This window comes from Aulonocara stuartgranti, assembly GCF_965226115.1.
Source record: "Aulonocara stuartgranti genome assembly, chromosome: 1".
Taxonomy (NCBI): domain Eukaryota; kingdom Metazoa; phylum Chordata; class Actinopteri; order Cichliformes; family Cichlidae; genus Aulonocara; species Aulonocara stuartgranti.
In genome coordinates, this window is record NC_138939.1 from 29697400 (window position 1) to 29720906 (window position 23507).

At 42.5% G+C, this 23507-nt stretch overlaps 1 protein-coding gene and 1 long non-coding RNA gene across 9 annotated transcripts in view; one reads left to right on the top strand and one right to left on the bottom strand.

Moving 5' to 3' along the window:
• The window catches only part of LOC309706981 (serine/threonine-protein kinase pim-2-like), a 32208-nt gene extending 27876 nt beyond the window's left edge, over window positions 1-4332 (top strand). For 2 of the 7 annotated variants that reach the window (XM_082534041.1, XM_082534040.1), the window contains exons 7-10: window positions 99-449; window positions 539-719; window positions 806-976; window positions 1066-4332. In XM_082534041.1, the coding sequence (XP_082390167.1) occupies window positions 99-449; window positions 539-719; window positions 806-976; window positions 1066-1157 (795 nt within the window). In that variant the 3' untranslated portion in view covers window positions 1158-4332. The remainder of the gene's footprint in view (window positions 1-98; window positions 450-538; window positions 720-805; window positions 977-1065) is intronic. The other 5 variants (XR_014276844.1, XR_014276845.1, XR_014276846.1 and 2 more) reach the window with 5 other exon arrangements.
• Window positions 4333-4419: 87 nt separating this feature from the next.
• Window positions 4420-23507, bottom strand: part of LOC309707241 — a 36448-nt gene continuing 17360 nt past the window's right edge. Inside the window, exons 4-5 of one of the 2 annotated variants that reach the window (XR_014276964.1) lie at window positions 14084-14216; window positions 4420-5316 (exon numbers count right to left, since the gene is read on the bottom strand). This is a non-coding gene — a long non-coding RNA (uncharacterized lncRNA). The remainder of the gene's footprint in view (window positions 5317-14083; window positions 14217-23507) is intronic. The other variant, XR_014276963.1, reaches the window with a different exon arrangement.

The window sequence follows — 23507 nt, forward strand, 5'->3', positions numbered from 1 at the left end:
AGATAATGGATAATATCGTAAACTGAAACGTCTGCTGTGTTTCCACCTTTCATTATGTCATACTGAGGAAATGCTCACCAATGCTCTGTGTCTTTTAGGTTGCCATCAAACACATTCCCAAAAATAAAGTCTACTGCAAAGTGGCGGTAAGCGTCCAACACTTGAATCAGTTTTACATTACTGGATTGAATGCGGCGTTCCTCATCATCCACTTTGTTGTAACATTTCAGGATGAAAGCGGGAAGAAGCTCTCGGTGGAAGTGGCCATTATGCTTAAACTTGCAGGTGAAGCAGAAGGGTCAGTGGGAATATCAGCACCTGTGTCCTTGCTGGAGTGGTTCGACATTGGCAAAGAGCTGATCCTGGTGCTGGAGAGACCTGTCCCTGCTGTGGACCTGCAAAAATACAAAGCAGAAAAAGGAAGAACTTTACCAGAGGACAAGGCCAAGGTAGGTTGACTGGGAGAGCCTTGGACTGTACAGCGTTCAATCAAGGCAGAAAAGCATTAACTCATTATTGTGTTTTTCATCTTTTCCAGGTCATTCTGAAGCAACTAGTTGATGCTGTAAAGGAACTTGAGGATAAACACATCTTTCATCGGGACATCAAGGGAGAAAACATTCTGATTGAGACCGGCTCAGATGTGCCTCGAGTTCGCATCATCGACTTTGGACTGAGCTGCTTTGTTAAACAGCGATCTCTGTATCGCATCTTCTATGGTAACATATTCTGCTCCTGCTTTTCACAGATGTAACAATTTGTGTCTTTTGTTTTAGAAGAAATTGTAATTGTGTCTGTTTGTTAGGCACGCCTCTTCACACCCCTCCCGAGTGGTACAGGAGGAGCTGCTACAGGTGTGGACCCACCACGGTGTGGCAAATGGGAGTGGTGTTGTATGAAGCGCTTCATGCACGGCACTTTAGTACCGAGAGGTTCCTCGCAAAGAAACTGAGCATCAAAAAGCGTCTGTCCGCAGGTAAGAAAACTTCACACTTCCAGATTCACTGATGCCTTGGATCACTAGAACTATCATCTTCATCTTTTTGATCTTTTCTTTCTTTCAAGGATGCCGGAATTTCTTGGAGGCATGTTTAACTACAGTCCCGGAGAAGCGCCCAACACTGGAGGAGCTCCAGCTTCACCCCTGGCTAAGATAACACACACAAACACACAATTCACACCTTATCATGCAAGTGTGATACATTGTGGTAACTTCCTTTCTTTTTTCTGTTGGACAGGAATAGATAGGATGGGTCAATCTTAAAAAATAAATAAATAAAAATTTAGCTTTTTTGGAGCTCCTGTAACCCCCCCCTCCCCCAGCCATCCCAGGAAAGGGGATCTCTCTTTGAATGGGCTTTCCCGAGGTTTCTTCCCATCGATCTGGCCCCCTGGGGAGTTTTTCCTCGTCTTCATAGAGAGCTTGGGCTGGGTCAGGAGCTCCATCAAAACTGTCTTTATTTGATGACTTTAATGTCATCAAATAAAGATGTGTTTTACTTAAAGAAAAATTTGATCAAAATAAAACTTGTTTAATTCATCTTTGCTGAGGATTCTCCTTCGTTACTATTTTGTTTTGTTTTTGTTTTTGTTTTGTTTTTTATTACCCATGGTGCATTTTGACAAATAAGAAAACTGAATCAGGTCAAAGTGTGCACAAAGACAGTCACACTGCAAATGATCTGAAGACTTGCATCTGTTGCTCTAACCCCAACTAGTTTAGACAGATTTCCTGGTTCTACCAGAGGTTTTTTCCTTCAAGAAGGGAGTTTTTCCTTCCCACTGTTGCTGAGTGTTTGCTCATAGTGGGTTGTAAAAGCATAAAAGTTAATAAGAGGCATTCAAAACAGAGTTATCACAGAGGGAACTATATAGCTTAAATGTACAATTTCTACAGGACAAATTATAACTTCATTATGTATAAAAGCTCCTGTGGATAATTACTCCTATTTGTAACTTTACACAAGAGAAAGTTTGCTGTCACACTATTTATAACAGGTTGGGTTTTGTCCTCTGAGTTGAGCCTTTGGTTGCAGTTTATTGAAGAATTTCCTCTAAAGTAGCTGTTGATAAAGATTTAAAGTCCTGTTTATATACAGAAATATGCTTTAGTTCATGTTTTCTTACATGTCTGCCTCAGTGGATCAGTAGAAGATCTGGCACAGGAAACTAGATGATGAAAAAAGGGTACGAATACACATATATATCTATATAGATACAGATATATATACACACACACACACAGGTTGCAACGTAGTATTTTCATTTTTTCTTAGCATTTCTTTAACGTCTTGGTGCAAAAGAATACCTGCATTTGTGTGTAAAGAAATGTTACATATATACTAAAAACAGTTGGAAAAAAGAACTACAAATTTGGAAAGGAATTCATTCATGTTCTTACTCATAGATGGAGTACATGGTTTAAAAAACACTCAGGAAACAGATATGAGGCGGCTGTATCAACATAAAAACATTAATACAGTTAAAAATGAATAAAAAGTTGCACGCTTAAACTTATTTCTCTACAGTTTGTACAATTAATCCATGTAACAATAGGTTCTCTCTTAATATAGTAGTTAATTAAAATATCTTTACATAAAAATACATTTTTAAGTACTCTCCGGTGGAAGTCTGTTGTGGCTTATGTTTCTAAATGACACAACCATAAAGCAGCCCACAGAATATACAAATATGTCTTTGATAAGTGAATGTTGGCTCCCACAATGGCCTGTTAAGTTATTGCAAAAATAATTTACTGCATAATATGTCAGATTAGAACATGTTTTAAGCACAAAACTGAAGGGGAAACAATAAAAACAAAAATTAAAAAACAAATACTAAATTAAGTTAAAGGATATTTCTTACTATACTATATAATTGTGTAATGTTGCGTTTGATTGCAAAATAAAACCCACCAAGAAAAAAAGAAAGAAAAAAAAGAGAATAGAGTTTAATTTATTCAAAACACATTCTTTTCTTTTATTTAAGCTGTAGCGAGATTCAAATGGACAAAAGAGAAAGAAAAATATTACAGATTTGTTTTATTAATCAAGAATAAACTTTATTATACACAACTCTAAATTTCAGTTGGTCTTAGTCAGATGTGTTTTTAATTCAATCCTGCAACACTGTGCTCGCTGCCATCACTTTATATCTTAGTGTGCAATTCAAATATATACTTATTACAATATTTTTCCCCCTTAACTCTCAACTCGTGTTTTTAAAATGTCTGTGATCATGTTTGTCCGTTGACTTCTGTCTGGGCCTCGAACGATTCATCAGACAGGTTGGCAGCCTCCAACTGATGCTCCAGACTTTCATCATCGCCTCTATTCTGATCAACTCTTATCTTAAACTTAGTGATGAACTCATTACTGGCCAGCGCGCCCTCCTTTTTAGGGCATGTGGGCTTTGATAGTCGCTCTGCAAAGAAAATTCACAAAACATTTCTTATTTGGTAAGCTTGTTAACAAATTTTAGTTCAGTTTTGCTGCAAGTTATAGCATGCATCAGGTAAGAAGCAATTGGTTCTTAAAAAGCATATACATTCCCCAAAACATTTTTATTATGTGCATTTTGGAGAATAAAAGATTGTACACAATTTCCCTTTTTGAAGTAAAAAGATTATTAAGTCTAATTCTTACTTATTCAGTAGATTAAAGTATTGAAACATCATTATTCATAAAATATGCACATTACAAAATTAAAGTTATTCAAAAATTACTCAAGTACTTACTCCAATACTCACATTATTCAAGTAAATTTAATTTTTGCCAATGTAATGTCACGTAAAATCTTAATCTGAATAAGGGATTTGAACCCCACTGTCACGGCCAGGGGATCAGCAGGCCGCTGACTAGTAGTGTTCTCTCTCTCTCTTGCTCTCTGTCTCTCGCTCTCTCGCCAGGGCGGAACTCATGGTGGGTTCACGCCCTCGGCCCACGCCCCTCTGAAGAGGAAACACCTGGGCCTCATCAGTGCAGCCAGCATTTAAGCCAGGGAGTGGCTTCTACTCATCGCTGGACCGTTGTGTGTGACTCGTGCCAGTGCAGCCCGGCTCTGAGCAAGTTCTCTTTTGCTTCCCTGTGCAAAACCTCTAACGTGTGTTTCCTTCTGTACATAGATCCCCTGGACCCGACTCTGCATTCCCCGAGCGGATTCCCTTTTTGTGTGAGTGTTTGGAGAGAGAGTCAGAAGAGGAGCAAGTGGCTTTTCCCTACCTGGATTTCCCCAGAGCCTTTTCCCTGTCACCGCTTTGTATATAGCACTATCCCCTGCACTGTTTGTATATACACCTGGTGGAACTGTAATAAATACTGACTGTGCCTCTGAGTCCTGCTTGTGAGTCCTCAAGCGAACCGTGACACCCACACAGATGAGAGCTTAGCAGTGAAGCTCTCTCTTAAAATTTGAGTTATAAAGTCAGAAGTTATCACTGACAGAGATCCATGTTCTTTTAACATAAGAAAGAATATTTGCTGAAATTGACATTAATCCAAGCCCTTAAAACGCCATTTTGCATTAAGCATTTCCTTTTAGAAAAGTCTTCAATGAACAGGAAGCTCCAGTACTGAAAAAAGAAGCCAACATCAACTGCTAAACGTGCTAAAAGTAAGTAAGTCCCTGTAGACTCCTATGATCAAAGCACATACAGTATAAAAGTTATAGGTTACAGATCTGAAAAGTAAAACAAATGTCAAAGTGCAAAAAGACTTATGGTCCCATAGAAGTCTATTCCATTTGCCTGGAATTAGGTGAACACCTTTGTGACAAATTTAATGGCTCAGTCATTTGTTCCATGTCATATTTAATAAAAGACCGACATGGTGGCATGTGGAATTGTCCATTTTGCACATATTTGGTCATTCTAAGCGTCAGAGGGGGAAAGATCATTCTGGGAATGCCTACTGGCGAAGGATGTGTGACTGACAAGTCCAGTGTGTGAAGTTTAACTACAGTCTAAGGAGCTTGGAAAGAAAAGCATCTGGACTTCTTTAAGTTTCTTGAAGATGTTTCACCTCTCATCTGAGAAGCTTCTTCAGTTCACAATTTCTTCAGAGAACTGAAGAAGCTTCTTGAATGAGAGGTGAAACGCTCTTCAAGAACCTTAACAGACAGTTCTTCCCTTCATTCATCATGCCTGATTTCAAAACACCAAGATGGCAGTCATGAAAACACTCATCTTGAGTCTTCATGGGACTACGGTGAGATCAGTTATGCCTCTTATGATGAGGCATACTTTTTTGCCCCACTGTACGTTGCTGCTCCTGGAGGAGCTGGAAATGTTTCCTCTTTTCATCTTCAGCCTGCAGCAACCTGAAGGAGGGGAAAAGGGAAGAAGCAACTGAAAATGTTAATACTTCTCATGGATACATCAGATCTCCATCACAAATAAAATAATAAAGGGCCATAATAAGAGTTAGAAATCCATTGTTACCGCTCAAGCTCCAGTCTGGCCCTCTCCTCCTCCAGCCGAGCCTGGATCTCCATATTAAGAAATATGGTGAAAAAAATCCAGCACAGACCTGACACAGGACCTGTGATCTGGCCCCTTCAGTTGATCCATCTACTGTTCACTGAAGCCTCATCAGAAATGGTGTCAGTGGATTCTTCAGGGAGGCAAAAATTAAGAAAAGGCCGAAGTTGCCCAAATTACACAAGAACTGTCACTGAAAGAATCAGTGAAAACAGGCCTGATGGAGTAAGGAATCCAAACGTTTTGCATTATTGGTTGAAATTACTGTAGCAAGTGTCTACAGCCATTTATAAAATGCAGATGGTGTTGCAAATGATGAAAATATTAACACAAAAAAGTACAGTCAGATTTTGATCCACCATGGAAAACTATGTGGAAAGCACTGGATTGGTATTTTTTCCTTATGTACTGTATTTTCATGTATGTTTGTATTTCAGTAAATAGCTGCAACATTTCTCAAGCAAAATATAAAGAAATTGAAGGTGGCTCAAGATGTTTTCCCAACACACATAATTAAAACTAATCAATTTGATAAAAATGGCACAATGAAATAATTTCAAACTACAGTGGGGCAAAAAAGTATTTAGTCAGCCACCGATTGTGCAAGTTCCCCCACCTAAAATGATGACAGAGGTCAGTAATTTGCACCAGAGGTACACTTCAACTGTGAGAGACAGAATGTGAAAAAAAAATCCATGAATCCACATGGTAGGATTTGTAAAGAATTTATTCGTAAATAAGTATTTGGTCAATAACAAAAATACAACTCAATACTTTGTAACACAACCTTTGTTGGCAATAACAGAGGTCAAACGTTTACTATAGGTCTTTACCAGGTTTGCACACACACAGTAGCTGGTATTTTGGCCCATTCCTCCATGCAGATCTTCTCGAGAGCAGTGATGTTTTGGGGCTGTCGCCGAGCAACACGGACTTTCAACTCCCGCCACAGATTTTCTATGGGGTTGAGGTCTGGAGACTGGCTAGGCCACTCCAGGACTTTCAAATGCTTCTTACGGAGCCACTCCTTTGTTGCCCGGGTGGTGTGTTTTGGATCATTGTCATGTTGGAAGACCCAGCCTCGTTTCATCTTCAAAGTTCTCACTGATGGAAGGAGGTTTTGGCTCAAAATCTCACGATACATGGCCCCATTCATTCTGTCCTTAACACGGATCAGTCGTCCTGTCCCCTTGGCAGAAAAACAGCCCCATAGCATGATGTTTCCACCCCCATGCTTCACAGTAGGTATGGTGTTCTTGGGATGCAACTCAGTATTCTTCTTCCTCCAAACACGACGAGTTGAGTTTATACCAAAAAGTTCTACTTCGGTTTCATCTGACCACTTGACATTCTCCCAATCCTCTGCTGTATCATCCATGTGCTCTCTGGCAAACTTCAGACGGGCCTGGACATGCACTGGCTTCAGCAGCGGAACACGTCTGGCACTGCGGGATTTGATTCCCTGCCGTTGTAGTGTGTTACTGATGGTGACCTTTGTCACTTTGGTCCCAGCTCTCTGCAGGTCATTCACCAGGTCCCCCCGTGTGGTTCTGGGATCTTTGCTCACCGTTCTCATGATCATTTTGACCCCACGGGATGAGATCTTGCGTGGAGCCCCAGATCGAGGGAGATTATCAGTGGTCTTGTACGTCTTCCATTTTCTGATGATTGCTCCCACAGTTGATTTTTTCACACCAAGCTGCTTGCCTATTGTAGATTCACTCTTCCCAGTCTGGTGCAGGTCTACAATACTTTTCCTGGTGTCCTTCCAAAGCTCTTTGGTCTTGGCCATGGCGGAGTTTGGAGTCTGACTGTTTGAGGCTGTGGACAGGTGTCTTTTATACAGATGATGAGTTCAAACAGGTGCCATTCATACAGGTAACGAGTGGGGGACAGAAAAGCGTCTTACAGAAGACGTTACAGGTCTGTGAGAGCCAGAGATTTTCCTTGTTTGAGGTGACCAAATACTTATTTTCCACCCTGATTTACGAATAAATTCTTTACAAATCCTACCATGTGGATTCATGGATTTTTTTTTCACATTCTGTCTCTCACAGTTGAAGTGTACCTCTGGTGCAAATTACTGACCTCTGTCATCATTTTAAGTGGGGGAACTTGCACAATCGGTGGCTGACTAAATACTTTTTTGCCCCACTGTATATACTGTCAAACTACAACCCTGTGAGTGCTTACTGTATTTGGGTCATTACAAGCTTGTGATTTTATTTAAACTGTCTCTTTAAATTTAACATGTAAACACATGTTACACACTGCATGTTCAGTCAGTAACTACAGAAATAAGGATATAAGGAAAATTCCTGTTGTTTATTAAGTGTGACAAAACTCATTCAGTCTGTAAACATTTAGTAAGCACGTTAGCAAGTGATTCATGGGGTGTCTCTGTGTATGTGCTGGGACGGCAGGGCGCATTTCATCATGTCATTAGCAGTCTAGCAAGCAGAAATGACTTTTTCTGCACCTTGGAGCATGTTTCAGATCAATGCCCTTGGCAGTTCTTAAATCAATGAGTGATGCTGTAACTAGGGGACTCATCTGTGAAACAGACCCCTGGGAGAGAGCTTGAGTGAGAGAGCGGCTGTCAAAGAAGAAAGACGAGAGAGAAAAAATCCACAGTTTAAATAAACAAAAAGACAACTGAGGGGACAGGAGGACAGGCGGAGGGGAAGTGTAGGTCATCTTAGTGGATATGCATGTAGTATGTGTGGTATGGATGTGTGCGTGTGTGTCTGTGTATTAAAGACCATAAAACAGAAACACATCCAGAAGCACTGACCTTTCTAAGTGCCTTTTGGTACAGCACAATGCAAACGCAATCATGTCTAAATAATTGGTTACTTGATGAGGCAGGTGAATCTCTGCACCTCCATCTTTCTCTCCATCTCGCTCTGCCATGTATTCCTGCAAAGTGTGCGCCTCATACGGGGTGGGGGAGCAAAGTAATGGGCAGGAGGTGGAGCATGAAAAAGGTTAGGGAGAAAAATCACATCACCAGAGAGAGAAACGATGAGAGTGCGCCCACCACCCAAGGCCAGATGTATTTACCTGGGTAATGATAGTCATCTGGACCGACAGGGTGCGTATATGTAGTGTATATATATGTGCATGTGTGTGCTTGTGCGCGCGTGTGTGGTACAGGTGCTGTGTAGGCTAGGTTTCTCTTTGACTGCTAGCTTGCCAATTTATTTGCTGGCGAAAACACAACAGTGTCTCTTGTTCGCCCTTTCCTCTGTTTGTCCTCCCCTCATCTCATTTTTGTTAACATTCTCTTTTTATTCCTCTCATCCCATCTTGCTTCTCCGGTATCCTCTCTCTCTTTCTACCACCATCATCTCCGCTTTGCTTGAAACGTTGCCTTTATTAATTCATAAACAACACACTCCACACACGATTGGGTTCCATAGGCACCGGAGCATGATTCAATCCCCTGCATGCACACATGCTCGCGCACTTTTTCCTTGTTTATGCACCCTATTACCTTGCCTTCCCTCACCCCTCTTCTCGCCGGCTACCTCCGCCAGACAGTTCCCTAATTCAGCAGGCATAAAGTGAAGGCTACAGCCATTTGTGTTCTGTTATGTACAAATAGTTGCCACATTGACTCGCCTCTAGCACAAAGGGAGAGAAAGCAAGCTGATGTAAATACTTCGTTTTTGCCTCGGTTGTCCAGCGCTCTTCGCCACGGGTCATGGATCTTTCTGTTTTGCTGATTTTCTGTATTTTTTATTTTTCTCGCAAACATTTTTCGTTTTGTGCATTTGCAGAAAAGAGAAAAAGTCTGTCTGCGAGTGCGCGTACACGCACATTTGATTCATTTCTTTGGGGCATGTGTGTGACACTTGACTGTTCTTATCGAGGGTTGCCAGATGTGAGCCCTGAGGTCAAAGAGGGGTCCCATTTATGCGCGTGCACGCACACACGTGCACACGGATACATAAAAACATGTACATGCCCTTTCTCAAGCCTCCCTCCTCCCCACTGGAAAAGAGTAGGAAGGAAAAGGAATGGGTGCTTGGATATGGATTGCTGGGATTGAATTAAAAACATTAGCTTGAGGCTGTACGGCTGAATTCTGATGATGAGGCCACCGGGGGAAAATGGAGAAAATGGGCTTTCGCTGCCAGGGCCTTGAAAATCCCTTACTAATGGAATGAGAAAAGGCAGATAGCAAGAGCGAGGGAGGGGAAGAAAGGATATCACACATATGAGTGTGCGTGAATGGTTACAAAGACAATGCATTCTGTTTGTGTGCGTGAGTGTGTGTTCATGTGAGAGCAAAATGGGCTGAAACAAATGGAGCAGAGCCAGAAGGCCTCCAATGAAACATCATTACAAGTAGCTCCAGAAATATTATGCCAAAGGCATAACTAGCAATGCTGGGGAGGGCAGAGCAGATTATTTCCAAGGAGCACACAAGTCACAGCACAGGCACTCGAGCGCTAACACTTGGACACAACATTCACACACGAGTTTGATGTTGTTGAGTAGTCTCAGCTTCGGACATTAAATCGATCCAGCTCGGTTTAGATGGTTAGGACTTTTGCCAAATATGTTTAAAAGATGTGCTTATTTTGTTCATGGCGGACGTTTCCATTCCTGGTGCCAACCACACCAGAGTTAAACAAAAGATCGTATAGAATAGAAGGAAAAAATGCTGAAGGCATGAAGTAGCAAATGGTAACTGCCTTCTCTTAATCGTTGTCTTTATTCCTGTTATAAACAATTCTGGACTGTAGTCTGAGAAATATGGGCAGATGGTTAATTAGAAATAAAAAGCTCTGAGTGCACACTGAAGAAATGCCTGTTTCTTTTCCTCATTTTGCCTTTCTCCACCACCATCACGGTTAATTCTCTGGTAAATTCTCCAAGCGGTGGGCATTTCAGCCCCCTCATTTCTCTGTAAAATGAATAGAAGCATCTGACATGGGCTGCCATGGGCTTTAAATGTACAATCTGGCTGTTTTTATAATGGGAACAAATTAATAAGTGAATGTTATCTGTGAGTAGCAGCGCGGGGTGGCTTGCCAGGCCCTTTTATTCCCGTACCACTTCTTTTCATGTAAAATGACAGAAGACACAAAACAGACAGAGCTCTTGGTCTGAACTGGATTTTGACACGGGTATTGACACACTTTTTGTGTGCATGCACGTGCAATGTGGCACGCATTAAAGTGCACACACCGAATGCGGATAGGAATGTGTATTGCTTTGTTAGTGCAGCGCTATTTAAATGTGTTTGCGCGCAGTGTTTAGGATGAGACTAGTTTCAGGTTTGATGGAGAACGTGCGGCTTCCCTGTGGAAACATGAATTTTCTGAGCATAAACAGGCGGCCAGAGCAGGAATGAAAAATAAGGTGAGGCTGAATCAAGCATAGGTGGCCAGCAGCGTCTCGCTCCTCTTTCTCTCTCAATATTGGTATTGCGAAGTCACAGAGATGGCAATCAGCAGGAGATGTGTCTCGAAGATGAAAGCAGGGAGAAGAGAAACAGAAGGAGAGCGAGAGAAAGGACAGCCTCTTAAGGCACCTCTATCAGTCTGTCGTTAGGAGGGTAATGAACCCAGCACCAGTGCTGCCAAGCAACCAATGACTCACTCGCACACACACACAGCACATGCACAGACTATACAAAATAAACACACTAACAAAATGGAAATCTCTCAATAACCTGAGACGTGTCCCTGCTACTCAGCCATTATCAGACCATCTTCCCAATTACACAATGTTTATGCAGAAAAGAGAGGATGCACACAGTGCATCATACGAGCAGGAGTAACAGATTGTTTCCATGTTTACTCAGATCCATCGTTCTCTTATATTTTTCCTAGGCTGCTCGGCTTTTGCCATATGCTGTAGGTTTTACTCCACTTGATGTGTTCTTCAAAGATCCATTTATCTCAGACAGAAATATGCCTTAAAGGATAATTCCAATCATTTTACTCCTGGGGCGCACTTATCTAGATTTTACCAACACGCCATCTAATGATTTTTTTTTCAGTTACCACACTAAAGAGCTGTTTTGAGCTGTTTGTGAAGTGTTTTGTAATTCATTCAAGATTTTTGAGTCACCCCTGATTTCTTCATATTTTGTTTAGAAATTGGGACATCGCCATAGTAATTTCTTAAACATGTGCAAAACCAATAGAAAAGCAATATACAAGTGTTCAACTCTTGTAGCTTGAAAGTCAGTATTTGGTATGACCATCTTTATTCTTCAGCACAGGTTGGACTCTTTCAGACAGCTTTTTTGTCATTTCTTTAAGTACTCTCCAGGAATAGTTCTCCAATGATCACTGTTGTACCTCTCTCCTGACGTCCTCCATATGTATTAACAAATATATGAATACAAATTTCATCACTCCATAATACCTGCTGCCACTGATTTTCAGTCCAGTTCTTGTAGAACTTGGCATCCTTGTCACGCCATTTCCCTCCCTGAAGAATGGCTTCTTGACAGCCACCCTTGCACTGAGACAATGGACAAGGCCTCAGCGAACAGTAGATGGATCAATTGAAGGATCAGATGCATCTCTCAGGTCCTGTGTCAGGTCGATTGCTTCCATATTTCTTAAGGACATGACTTTCAGATACTGTCATTTGCTGCAGTTTTTAGTCCTATTGTCCTCATTGGACACCATACTGAGATATGCCAATTTTTCAGCTAATAGCTCTTTAGTAATCACTTTGCTGGTGCAGAAATTCTATCTAATGCCTGTCAAACTGTGTTACCTTCGGCATTCTTGTATATTCAGCTAAAGCAGGGGTGGCCCACTCCAAGCCTTGAGAGCCAATATCCTGTAGGTTTTAGACATCACCCTGGGTCAACACACCTGAATCAAATGATTAGTTCATTACCAGGCCTCTGGAGAACTTCAAGAAATGTTGAGGAGGTAATTTAGCCATTTAAATGAGCTGTGTTGGATCAAGGACACATCTAGAACCTGCAGGACACCGGTTCTCGAGGCCTGGAGTTGGCCACCCCTGATCTAAAGAATACTATGTATGTGTTAAGCAGCTTAGCAAACAAAAAATACTCATCTAAAAATGTTCAGGTCCAAGGACTGGACTGAAAAAGCAGCTAATGTACAGTGAAACACTATGATATAAACTCACTTAAGTGTAAATGATGCGTCTGATCAATATTCAAAGTCAACCCTACTCAACAAGCTTACACTTAATTTGCCAAATGCAATATAATGTATTCCTCCTGCTCTAGCCACTATTTAAGTTCAGCTGCCAGGAATGTATTTGTGCCTCATGTCACAAAAATCTGAAAAATGAGTAAATCACACCCACGTGGATTGGCTGCCAGAGTTTGGGCTTGTGATTCTGCCCAATGTGAGGCAAAAGAAATCTATCATCACAAAACTGAAGTGAATTCCTCCTGCTGCTGTCACTGGTCACTAGCTGAAGCTTTAAATAATACAATCTGATCAGCTCAAATCCAGGACAGCTGATTTTTCAGCCGAACAAACGCTTAAAGGAATTCCCTCAAGCTCTGCCTACGAATCTGAGGCACTGCTTCTGTTAACGTAAAGTACACAGCACAAGACGAATGTTCACATATTCAACTGTTGTATGCGCATCCAAAGCAGTGACGAAACAAATGCACATTTTAACTTTAGGAAGCACATCATGCAAGGTTGCAATCTAATTACTCAAACATCAATCACATTACTCTATCCTTGCTTGAACTCAGCCCTGCTCACTTCTAGCTCTGCCTGCACAGATGCATGTTGTGCATTTCTGCAACACTGAACCAATGTGTTTGTTTTTGGCTGCTGTGTTTACATGTCAGCAATCGTCATCAACAAGCCACCCCCCCTGAGGACATGGGTTTAACTGTCAGCCTCAGTCAGACATCACACACACACACACACACACACACAGTTTTTGATGTGTGTCATCTTCTCTTAAGATATCAGGCAGACATATACATGGCTCAATACCTCCATCATCTTCCACCAGAGTGAACCTGGACTGGGCTCTCCATGAAAGCGAGCGTGAGAGTTAGAAGTCAATCGTCCTCAAAGCTGGGCCTCATAGAGTTCACAAGCAGTGCCGGTTATGGCTGAGCCAGAAAGCTCCCCACAGTAACAGTGACTGGGTTAGTAAGTGACTGACCTAGTCCTCTCCCCATCACCCTCACTATCACAGACACTCAGGCCGACTGTGGTTTGTCTTATTGTCACTATGTGAGATTGCCAACGCTACATTACCAACACTCTGATTTATATATTCCAGTGACGTCTGGTACGCTTACAGGCCTTTGTTGTTCCTTTCACTTAAACCACAACAGTACTGGACGGTATCAAACCTTCATGTACACAGGCTAATCAGAATGAGCCCTCATACAGTTATTAATGTAATTACCGACAGATCATCCGTTCCCATCCTTTGTAATGTCTTGGTCTCTTGTTTATTCCCGGCCTGTTTGGTCCAGCTGAAATGGCTGTCATCTTAATTGACCAAAAAAAGGGGGAGCCAATGCCACATTTAATCGTGTAATAGTGTGAATATTATTACATGCCTAATTTCCATTAGCCAGCATTAATCCACTGAATGAAGTGGTGCTCACGGCCCGCTCACCTCTATTCAGGGACAAATTGCACGAGTCTCTAGGCTTGTTTCTGTGTCTCCACTGGTCGTACTCGCAAGTCAGCTCGGTGGCCAGACTGTGGTGCTGATTATAGGTGACAGGGACACTGCTGGCCAGAGGGACCTGGGAAAGTTGGCATGGCAATGGTGAAAGGTCATTACCACAGCACTGTCAGCATCATCACTGTGACACTGTGACAAAAGAGCCAAAGAGAACAACAAGGAGACTCCAACACATTCACACCTCCCCTTTTTGGGAAAAAGGTCTTTGCTAAATAAAAGTAAGGGTTATTTAAAAATGAAAAATGTTTTTCTCAGATTGTTACAAAGCCAATAAAACATAAAACACTGCTGAGTTAAAACAATATATCCTACAGCTTATTAAATGGCTTTAAAGCAATTATTATCCAAGCAAGGATCTGCTCTAAGTCCTCACATGACTTGCATCTAAAACTGCTACATGCTTCAGCTATATATTTATTTTTTGTCCCTCTAAGGGTGAAGCATTACCTCATTAATAAAGAATTGAGCGAGGCTTCTCGATATTATCATTCCAAATAACTTTCAGCCTCATTTGAAAGTAATGTTGCTCCATTACTGGGGCAGTAAACTCTATAAACACACATATGAGAAGATTTCTGGCAGTAAAAGCTTTCTGTTTGACGTTGGTACTCCGATTCATGGTGACTAATCACATTTAAGCAGGCTTTAGTTACATGCGTGTAAACAGCACATGTGAGGAGCAAAAGCAGGAACGCCTTTGCAAAGTACAACCTAAAAACCATTGGCTAATGTCTGACAACAATGGAGCTTTTTATTGTCTTATTAAAATGTGTGTAGAATTTAAACAATGACAAGGACAGGAAATGTTGATATTCGAAGCTACGACAGAGTAATCCCGCCTCCTCCAGATTTCTACATGCATATATATATATATATATATATATATATATATATATATATTAGGGGTGCAACGATACTCGTATCAGTGCTTTCGGTTCGGTACGCATATGTATCGAACAATACAACATTTTTAATTTATTTTATCAGCTTTCCTTCTGACAATGCTGTCTGTGTTGAGCGCTCAGTGGATCTGCGCTCGACAGTGCAGCCTAGGCGGAGTAGTCGAACGCAGATTCACTGAGCGCAGGGCAAGCTAGCGAGACAGAAGTTAAGCTGTCGTTGCAACATGGCAAATTGAACCTCCCCCACCCTCATTCAGATCTGGCGTTTGGAACTATTTTGGTTTTCATGTGACGTATGACCCTGAAGTAGAGCTGGGCGATAGAACGATAACGATATGTATCGCGATATAACTTTTACTCGATAGAGAAATTAAGCTATCGCGATAGACCTCGCCGCTCTTGTCCTCTTAAGAAAAAAAAAAAAAAGTCAGCCAATCCAAATTCAGTAGCGCAGAGCCGAACCAATCACAGCCGCAGCGTCACGTCGCGTGACTTGTTATGTACAGCACAAGTGCCAAGCCGCACGTGTGTTTGTTTGGGAAGCAGCCAGCGGGTAATGGAGCCAGCGCGTAATGGAGGAAATGAGTGTGCAGACTAGAAAAATCAACCGAGCGTGACCGAAGAGAAAACAGATGATGGTTCCAATGCCGGAGAGATTGTCGAACGGAAGAGCCATAGAAGTTCCGTAGTGTGAAGGTATTTCGGCTATTTCAAGTCTGACAAAAAACAGAGTAGCGTGCACTGTAAATTGTGCCGAAAGCAAGTCTGGAAATACAATAAACTGGTGCATGCGTCACACTGTGCGCCACGTTATTGTTTCGGTGAAATGAATTTCTACAATACTGTTACTGTTAATTCTACTCTCTGCAGTGTTTAAATGCTTACATATACACACAGTTACTGTCCGTCCACACATATGACTCGGTTCTGCTTCTATGCCCCAGCTTTGTTTACTTTTTCCCACCGAGGCTTCTAGACTTCTGATTGGCCAACATTTCTGCACGGTTAGGAATCTAGCGCCACCTGCTGCTTTGGCATGTTCATAGCAGCGTTTTCCTTCATTTCTGCCTTTACGTGTGGACGGGATTATTTTTTAAAACGAAAACGGAAAATCTCCGTTTTCAAAAATACCCGTGTACGCGTGGACGTAGCCTCAGTCTCTGACTGGAAGCGCTAATTCGTCATTCGGCTTTTGTCAGACTAAAGTAACTGTTAAAACTGTTTGAAAAGCTAAGCTATACAACAAGGAGAGATTGAGAATTTCCTTTTAGTTCTCAGTTTATTTGATATTGACAAAAGTTAGTCAGTTTTGTCTGTTCTTCTGTAAAACAAACTAAGATTTATTTTTAGAATTAATATTTTGTTTCTAAGTGGAATTGACAATTTAGTCTGTTTCGTTTGTTCTATTTTGAAACTTAAACGCTTTAGCGGCTGCCTTTTGTGTAGTTTGCAATATTTGCCTTTATTTATCTGAAAAAGTCTCATGTTCCTTAAGTACATCTACCCTGTTGAACTTATTATGGGAAATAAATATTTAAATAAAAACAAGCTGCTGATTATTTCACATTTTACTTGTGAGCAACGGCACATTTAAATCTTACAAATATAGTTATTTGGCTTATATCGTGATAGATATCGTTATCGCCTGAAATGAAAAAAACATATCGTGATATGAAAAAATTTCATATCGCCCAGCTCTACCCTGAAGGTAAGCGCGTCATGGACTAAAGTAAAACAGTATGTCGGATGTGCCACGCAATGCTCAATTACATTGGTGGGAACTAGTGTGTTAGCGCAGTTAGCTCGTTAACGTGTTGACCGTCCAGCTCTACGCCCGGGGCGATCCGGGGTCGCTCGTTAACGGAGATTTACCGCGTTGTGGCGTTAACGTCATTTCAACGAGATTAACGCTGACAGCACTAGGGGGAACACAACGAATATGACTGCACATTTACTCCGACATCATCCTAGTGCAAAGACAAGTGGAAGCAGACAAAAACAACAAGCACGCATGCTACAAACTTTACCCGAGTCATTTAGACAGCCGAAAGAAGAAAACAAAAATATTCAGGAATTAGAAAAAAACATCAAATCACTAGAAGAAGCCTACGCGTCCCACCAAGATCAGGAAACATTGAACAAAATATGCAAAACAAAACTAGAATTAAATGAAACTATTAATAAAAAAACACAATTCCTTATACAAAGACTTCGCTTGCAGAATTTTGAACACAGTAACAAATCAGGTCGATTTCTAGCTAACCAGCTAAAAATAAATAAAGAAAAAACAACTATATGTGCTGCTAAAGATTTATCGGGGAACACAATATATGATCCTGGAAGAATAAACAACATTTTTAGGGATTTCTATGAAACTTTATACTCACCACAAATAAACCCATCTAAAAATGAAATTGATCTGTTTCTTGACAACGTAACTCTTCCAAAATTACTAGACAGTCAAGCAATGGAACTGGATTCGCCACTGACGCCAAGTGAACTCCAGGAAGCCCTGATAAGTATGCCCAATAATAAGGCTCCAGGTCCAGACGGCTTCCCTGCAGAATTCTACAAAGAATTCTGGACAATTTTGGCACCAGTATTCCACAGCATGTTGCAGGAAATCGAGGAAAAGGGCAGACTACCACCAAATATGAATTCTGCCAACATTAGTCTCCTGCTAAAACCAGGCAAAGACCCTTTATTTCCCTCAAGCTATCGTCCAATTTCTCTTTTAAATGTAGACCTTAAAATAATCTGCAAAGCTCTCTCAAAGAGATTAGAGAAAATGACCCCCCTCTTAATTCATCCTGACCAAACTGGTTTCATAAAAGGTCGGCACTCCTCAACAAACACTCGTAGATTACTTAATTTAATAGACTACTCATACGATAAAAACATCGAAGCCATAATATTATCTCTAGATGCAGAAAAAGCATTTGACAGAGTTAATTGGAAATTTTTATTCGCAACTTTACACAAATTTGGTTTTGGAAATTCTTTCATAAACTGGATAAGAATATTATACAATTCCCCAACGGCTCGTATCAGAACAAATGACCAGACATCCTCCAGCTTCTGTCTCCTGAGGGGCACCAGACAGGGATGCCCACTCTCCCCCTCACTTTTTGCAATTTTTATCGAACCTCTAGCAGCAGCATTTAGACAGGCTACAACAATTAAGGGCATAAAATGTAAGAACATAGAACATAAAATCAGTCTCTATGCGGATGATGTGTTGCTTTTTCTGCAAAACACACAAACCAACCTCTCTGAGGTAATTACTTTAATAAACTGGTTTTCAAGAGTTTCAGATTATTCAATTAACTGGCCAAAATCTACAGTTCTCCCCATTAACTGCTCCTTCCATAATTCTTCCTCTGCCCCACTGCAATCCGGAAATATTAAATATTTAGGTATTAATGTCTCTCCCAAGCTTTCAGACTTAACTAAACTAAACCACATCCCACTTCTAAAGAAAGTAGAAGGCGATCTGACTAGATGGAAATCTTTACCCATATCACTCATGGGAAGGGTCGCCACTATAAAAATGATGATCTTGCCAAAAATAAATTACTTATTTTTGATGATCCCTAACAAACCATCACAAGATTGGTTCAGATCTCTGGATTCATATATTTCCAAATTCCTTTGGAAAGATAAACCCCCGCGTATTAGCTTAAAAACGCTACAAAGAACCAAGGATAGAGGAGGATTAGATCTGCCTAATTTTCACCAATACTTCTTAGCCAACAGGCTTCAGTTCATCTCAGAATGGTTAAAACATACCTTCTTAGTTGAGCCCTGGCTAGATGTTGAACAGGCACTATGCAAGGATCTAGAGATTTCAGACCTACCATTTATTAGCTCAAACATCAAAAGACATGAATGCTTTAAAAGTATCAACATCAGCTTTTCTCTAACAGCATGGTGGGAGTTTCTAAAAATAACGGAGTCTTCATTAATCCCATGCAAACGTACACCTATCTGGAATAACCCTGACATATTACAAAACAATAATATGATTAATTTCCCAGAATGGAGTTGTAAAGGAATTAAATACTTAGAACATATATTAGAGGGAACAGAATTTATTCCATTTGACAGACTAGTTGAACAATATGGGATCAACAAGACAAGGTTTTTAGAATATCAACAAATTAAATCCATAGTAAAAAAGAAATTTAACCTCAGTCAAGTTGAATTACAAACACCACTAAGTGCGGCACATTTTCTTACTCTTAAATCCCCCAAATTATTATCTAAAATATACAGAACACTTTCTAAATTAGATGAATCAATATCACTTCCTACTGCAAAGTGGGAAGCAGATTTATCAGTCAACCTAGACCAAAACTTCTGGTCTCAGATTTGCTTAAAAACTTTTAAATTAATTAAAAATCCCAGTCTGCAATTAATACAATACAAAATACTTCATAGAGTGCACTATACAGGTCATCGGATGTTCAAGATGGGCTTTACATCTTCCAACAACTGCTCACACTGTCAAGGCAATACACCAGACAATTACATCCACGCTCTTTGGTTCTGTCCACCAGTGCAAAAGTTTTGGCACGAGATATGTGAAGACTTATCAAAGTGTCTGAAATGTAACATTCCAACCTCCCCCTTAGTGTGTTTGTTGGGCAGCTTAGATAATATCACTTCAGAAAAGAATATAGCCCATATGATCTTCACCGCCCTATGCATAGCCAAGAAAACAGTCCTCATGAACTGGAAAAATAAAAATAATCTTAATTCTAACCAATATAGAAATTATCTATTAGATTACATTAGTCTTGACACAGCCTCTGCCACCACATTAGATCAATTGCTCTGGGCCCCTTTTATCAGCTCCATCACCTAGTGGGGGTGGGGGGTCATAGTTTGGTCCCGCCTTCACTGTTGTGATTGGTGAGGGGGTAGGGACAGGCTTAGGGCGTCGGGGGGTTCCCCGGAGGCATCTTCCTTGGGGGGCTCAACCCGGGGTAGCGGTCACGTCCGGTTGAGGGCTCTGTTGGCTCTCAGGTGACTGTTTCCTCGCGGCTGCGTGCAGCGGGGCTAGGGGAGGGTCTGTGCTGACGGACGTGGGTTACTGACCTGGCAACCTGGCTGCCCCTGGGTGGGTCCGGGATGGGCGTGAGGTTCTGGGGGCGCTCCGTCTCTGGGCTGGGGCCCGGGCCGGGCCTCGGGGGCTTGGGTCCTGGTTGGTGTGTTGCCGGGGTTGTGGGCGGGTGGGTGCATGGGGGCCCGGCCCTGGAGCAGGGTGCCGCCGGTGCGTCGAGCCGCCTGGGGGGCTCTTCAACTGGTGGGGGAGATTGTCACATCTTGCAGGAGCTTTCCTCTCCTCAGGAACTCTCTGCAGGAGGGGGAGATACAGGAGAGGTGGAGGAAGATCTCAGCCTGGGCGTTTACCGTCTTATGTAGTCTGGAAGATGTGTGGTTGGTGGGGTGGGTGCAGTTTTCTCTGTGGTGGGGTTGGGTGGACTGTCCAGGGCTCTGTGGAGCCGGGGGGCGCTACTGCACTGGGCCCCGGTCTGATGGGCCTGGGCCCCCCTTCCCTGGCGGGTCGCGGAGGGTGGGAGTGCCTACTGGGGTCAGCGGGGGAGCTGGCCCCAGGGAGGGGTTACCTGCCCCTCCCTTCCTTCCCTCCCCATCTCCAGCTGCCTCCCTCTTCCCGCTCCTCCACAACCACCCACACATGCAGGGCCTTGGAGTGGGGGTATGTCACCAGGGTGCAGAGGAGGCTACCCCCCCCCCCTGTCCCCTTCTGGCTGCCTCTGCCTCAATTTTATCCCACAACTTAGACATTCACATTATTCACACTCTCATTACACATACATATAGGATCTTGGGGGTGGGCACAATCACGGAGTCCAAATCACCATCAGGGTGTATACCTCACCCCTGACGTCGTTGCCCACCTCTCAATTTTAAATACACTTAGTCATTGAGGGTTAGCAGGAGGGACTATGCGCTTACCTGCTGCTCCTTGGCAGGTAGCTCCATGCCCTCCTGGGTTTTAATTGCACCTTAGAACACATATGCATCAACACTACAATGAGCGGGTGGAGGGAGGTTTGGAGTCTTCTCCCACCCCCATTCTCTGCGGCCTGCTGGAGCGGGAGGGCTAGTAGGAGGAGTTGGCCGTCCGACTGCGGTCTGGGGTGTGGGGCCTCCCTGCTGCTGCGGAGTCGGGGTGGTCTGCCTCTCCCCACCGCAGGGAAAAGGGTAACACCACCTGGGTCTGGGTGCAATTCCCCCCTCCAGGGGCAAGGGTACCTAGACCCGGTTTGTAGAGTACGCTTGGGGAGTGTGATTGTGTGTACAGCGTCTCTTTATGTCTGTCTCCACGTTGGTTGAGTGTGGAGTGAGTGCATATGAGAGCATGAGGGTGGGAATGGATGTTTGTGTCTGTGTGTGCCTGTATGTCTGTGTCTATATGTCAGGTTGGGTATCAGACGCCACCTCTCTGGGGACACCTCAGGCCCTCCAAGGTTTGGAGGCCTATCTCCACCCACCACCACTTCCCCTGCCGGTGGCGGACTCCCTCAGGTGTCGGTGTGTTGGTGGTTCTTTGTGTCTGGGGGTGGGCGTCCGGGTACACACCGGCTCACTCCTTGGCGGCCGCTTGTCGGGGCCTGGGGCTCGCTCGGGCCCCTTTGGAGGTGGGGTGCCCCCGGCCTCTCGGCCTAGGGCTCGGTCACTCAGGCGCAGCTGGGGGCCGGCGGAGCTCACGGGCGCGTCACTGCAACTCCCCCTGACTTCTGCTCCGCGGCTGCTGGGCGAGCCCTCATCTGGGACTCTCCTCAGCTCTTACTGGGACAGTGGCGCGGCTGCCCCTCTGTTGGTCTTCCATGGTCTCTTGTGTTCTGGGGGCCTCTGGATGTCTGGAGTTTTGATCTCCTCCATACCCGCTTCACACCCTGGAGGACGGGGCTGTGGCCCCCCCACACTCCCTAGCAGATCATTACATGGAGAAACCTTTGGAATGCAAGCATGCTGATCCACACAGGTATGCACACATGGGTATTCACAGACACGGACTAAAGCTTTCTTGGCTGCTGCCTCAAAGCACACTGTGCGCTGTCTATCTTGCGTGCTGCACAATATCGTTTATTATTTAGTAAATATTGATATCTATGACTAGCTAGTTTATTGTGATGGTGCTTTGTTTTCTCTATTATTATGTTGCTCTTTGTTGTTTGCTGTCTCCTCTGTTTGTTTTTTTTGTTTGTTTTTTTTTTTTTTTTCTCCATACAGGTGACCCAGGAGTTCTTTTTTTTTTTCTCTCTCTTCCCCCCCCCCTTCTCACCGTCTCTTCTCCTCTTTGGTTTTCTTTCTTTCTCTCCCCCTCTCTCTCTCATTCATTCCCCCTGTCCTATTTATTAAAAAAAAAAAAAAAAAAATGACAAAGGATGAACTGAAGCTCTGCCATCACGTAATGTCGCATACTGCTGTTTCTGATGTCATTTAAAAAAAAAAAAAAAAAAAAAAAAAAAAATAGACAGCCGTTAGCACATGATTCTCCTTATGGGGACCTGATATGTTTAATATACTGCTGAGAATATAGCCCAGAAGAAGCGTATAGTACAGCTTTTATTTTGGAAAGAGCCATTTCTCTGTAATAAACTCTCTTTTCCAAAGATGAGTGATTTCTCGATCAGATAGATTTATTTTTTTATTACTTTGTTGTTTCAGCAACATTAAATTTAAAAACTGTGCTTTTGAGTTAAGATATATATATATATATATATATATATATATATATATATATATACACACACACACACACACACACACACATACATGTGGTTCATCTCTTAAGTACTATATTTTTACCAATAAATAGCTGTAGACTGGCTTGTCATTACAGTTATTTTGAGTCGTATTTTTTGTTCCCCATTACTATCCATGAAATCCATAGAATATTTTTGTTAGAGCTATTTTTGAATTTTACTTTCAGACATTTTTTTCAGGCTCAATTCTCTGCGTGTGATTCTTTTGCTAAACACTTCAATCCCTTGGACTGCACGGCCTCTTTGTCTCTCCATTCGGCACTCTCCTTTTTATAACTTCTCGAGTACAAGTGGGAGCAGAGGGTAGGAGGAGGGAGTGATTGGAATTCATTATGGTCAAATGATTGCAAACTCTAGAAGCTGAGAGGCTTTTCTAATCACAGCTGAATGGGCTGGAGAGTTAATGTGGGCAGGCTGTGGAGAGTGGAGAGGAAAGGAGGAGCGAGAACTCCATCGTCGGTGTAGCGCTTTCAAGGGCTCTTCACGGGGCTCTAATGGTGGAATTGTTCTGACACTGAATGGATGTTTGAGATGTTGTGTTTCATGGCCGTGACTCACTCTAAAAAATGTAGTTAGGTTCATTTCTGTGCAGAGGTTTTTATAGAAATGTTTTCACAGGAAAGAAAATAGACAATTTTCCTCATGACAGCA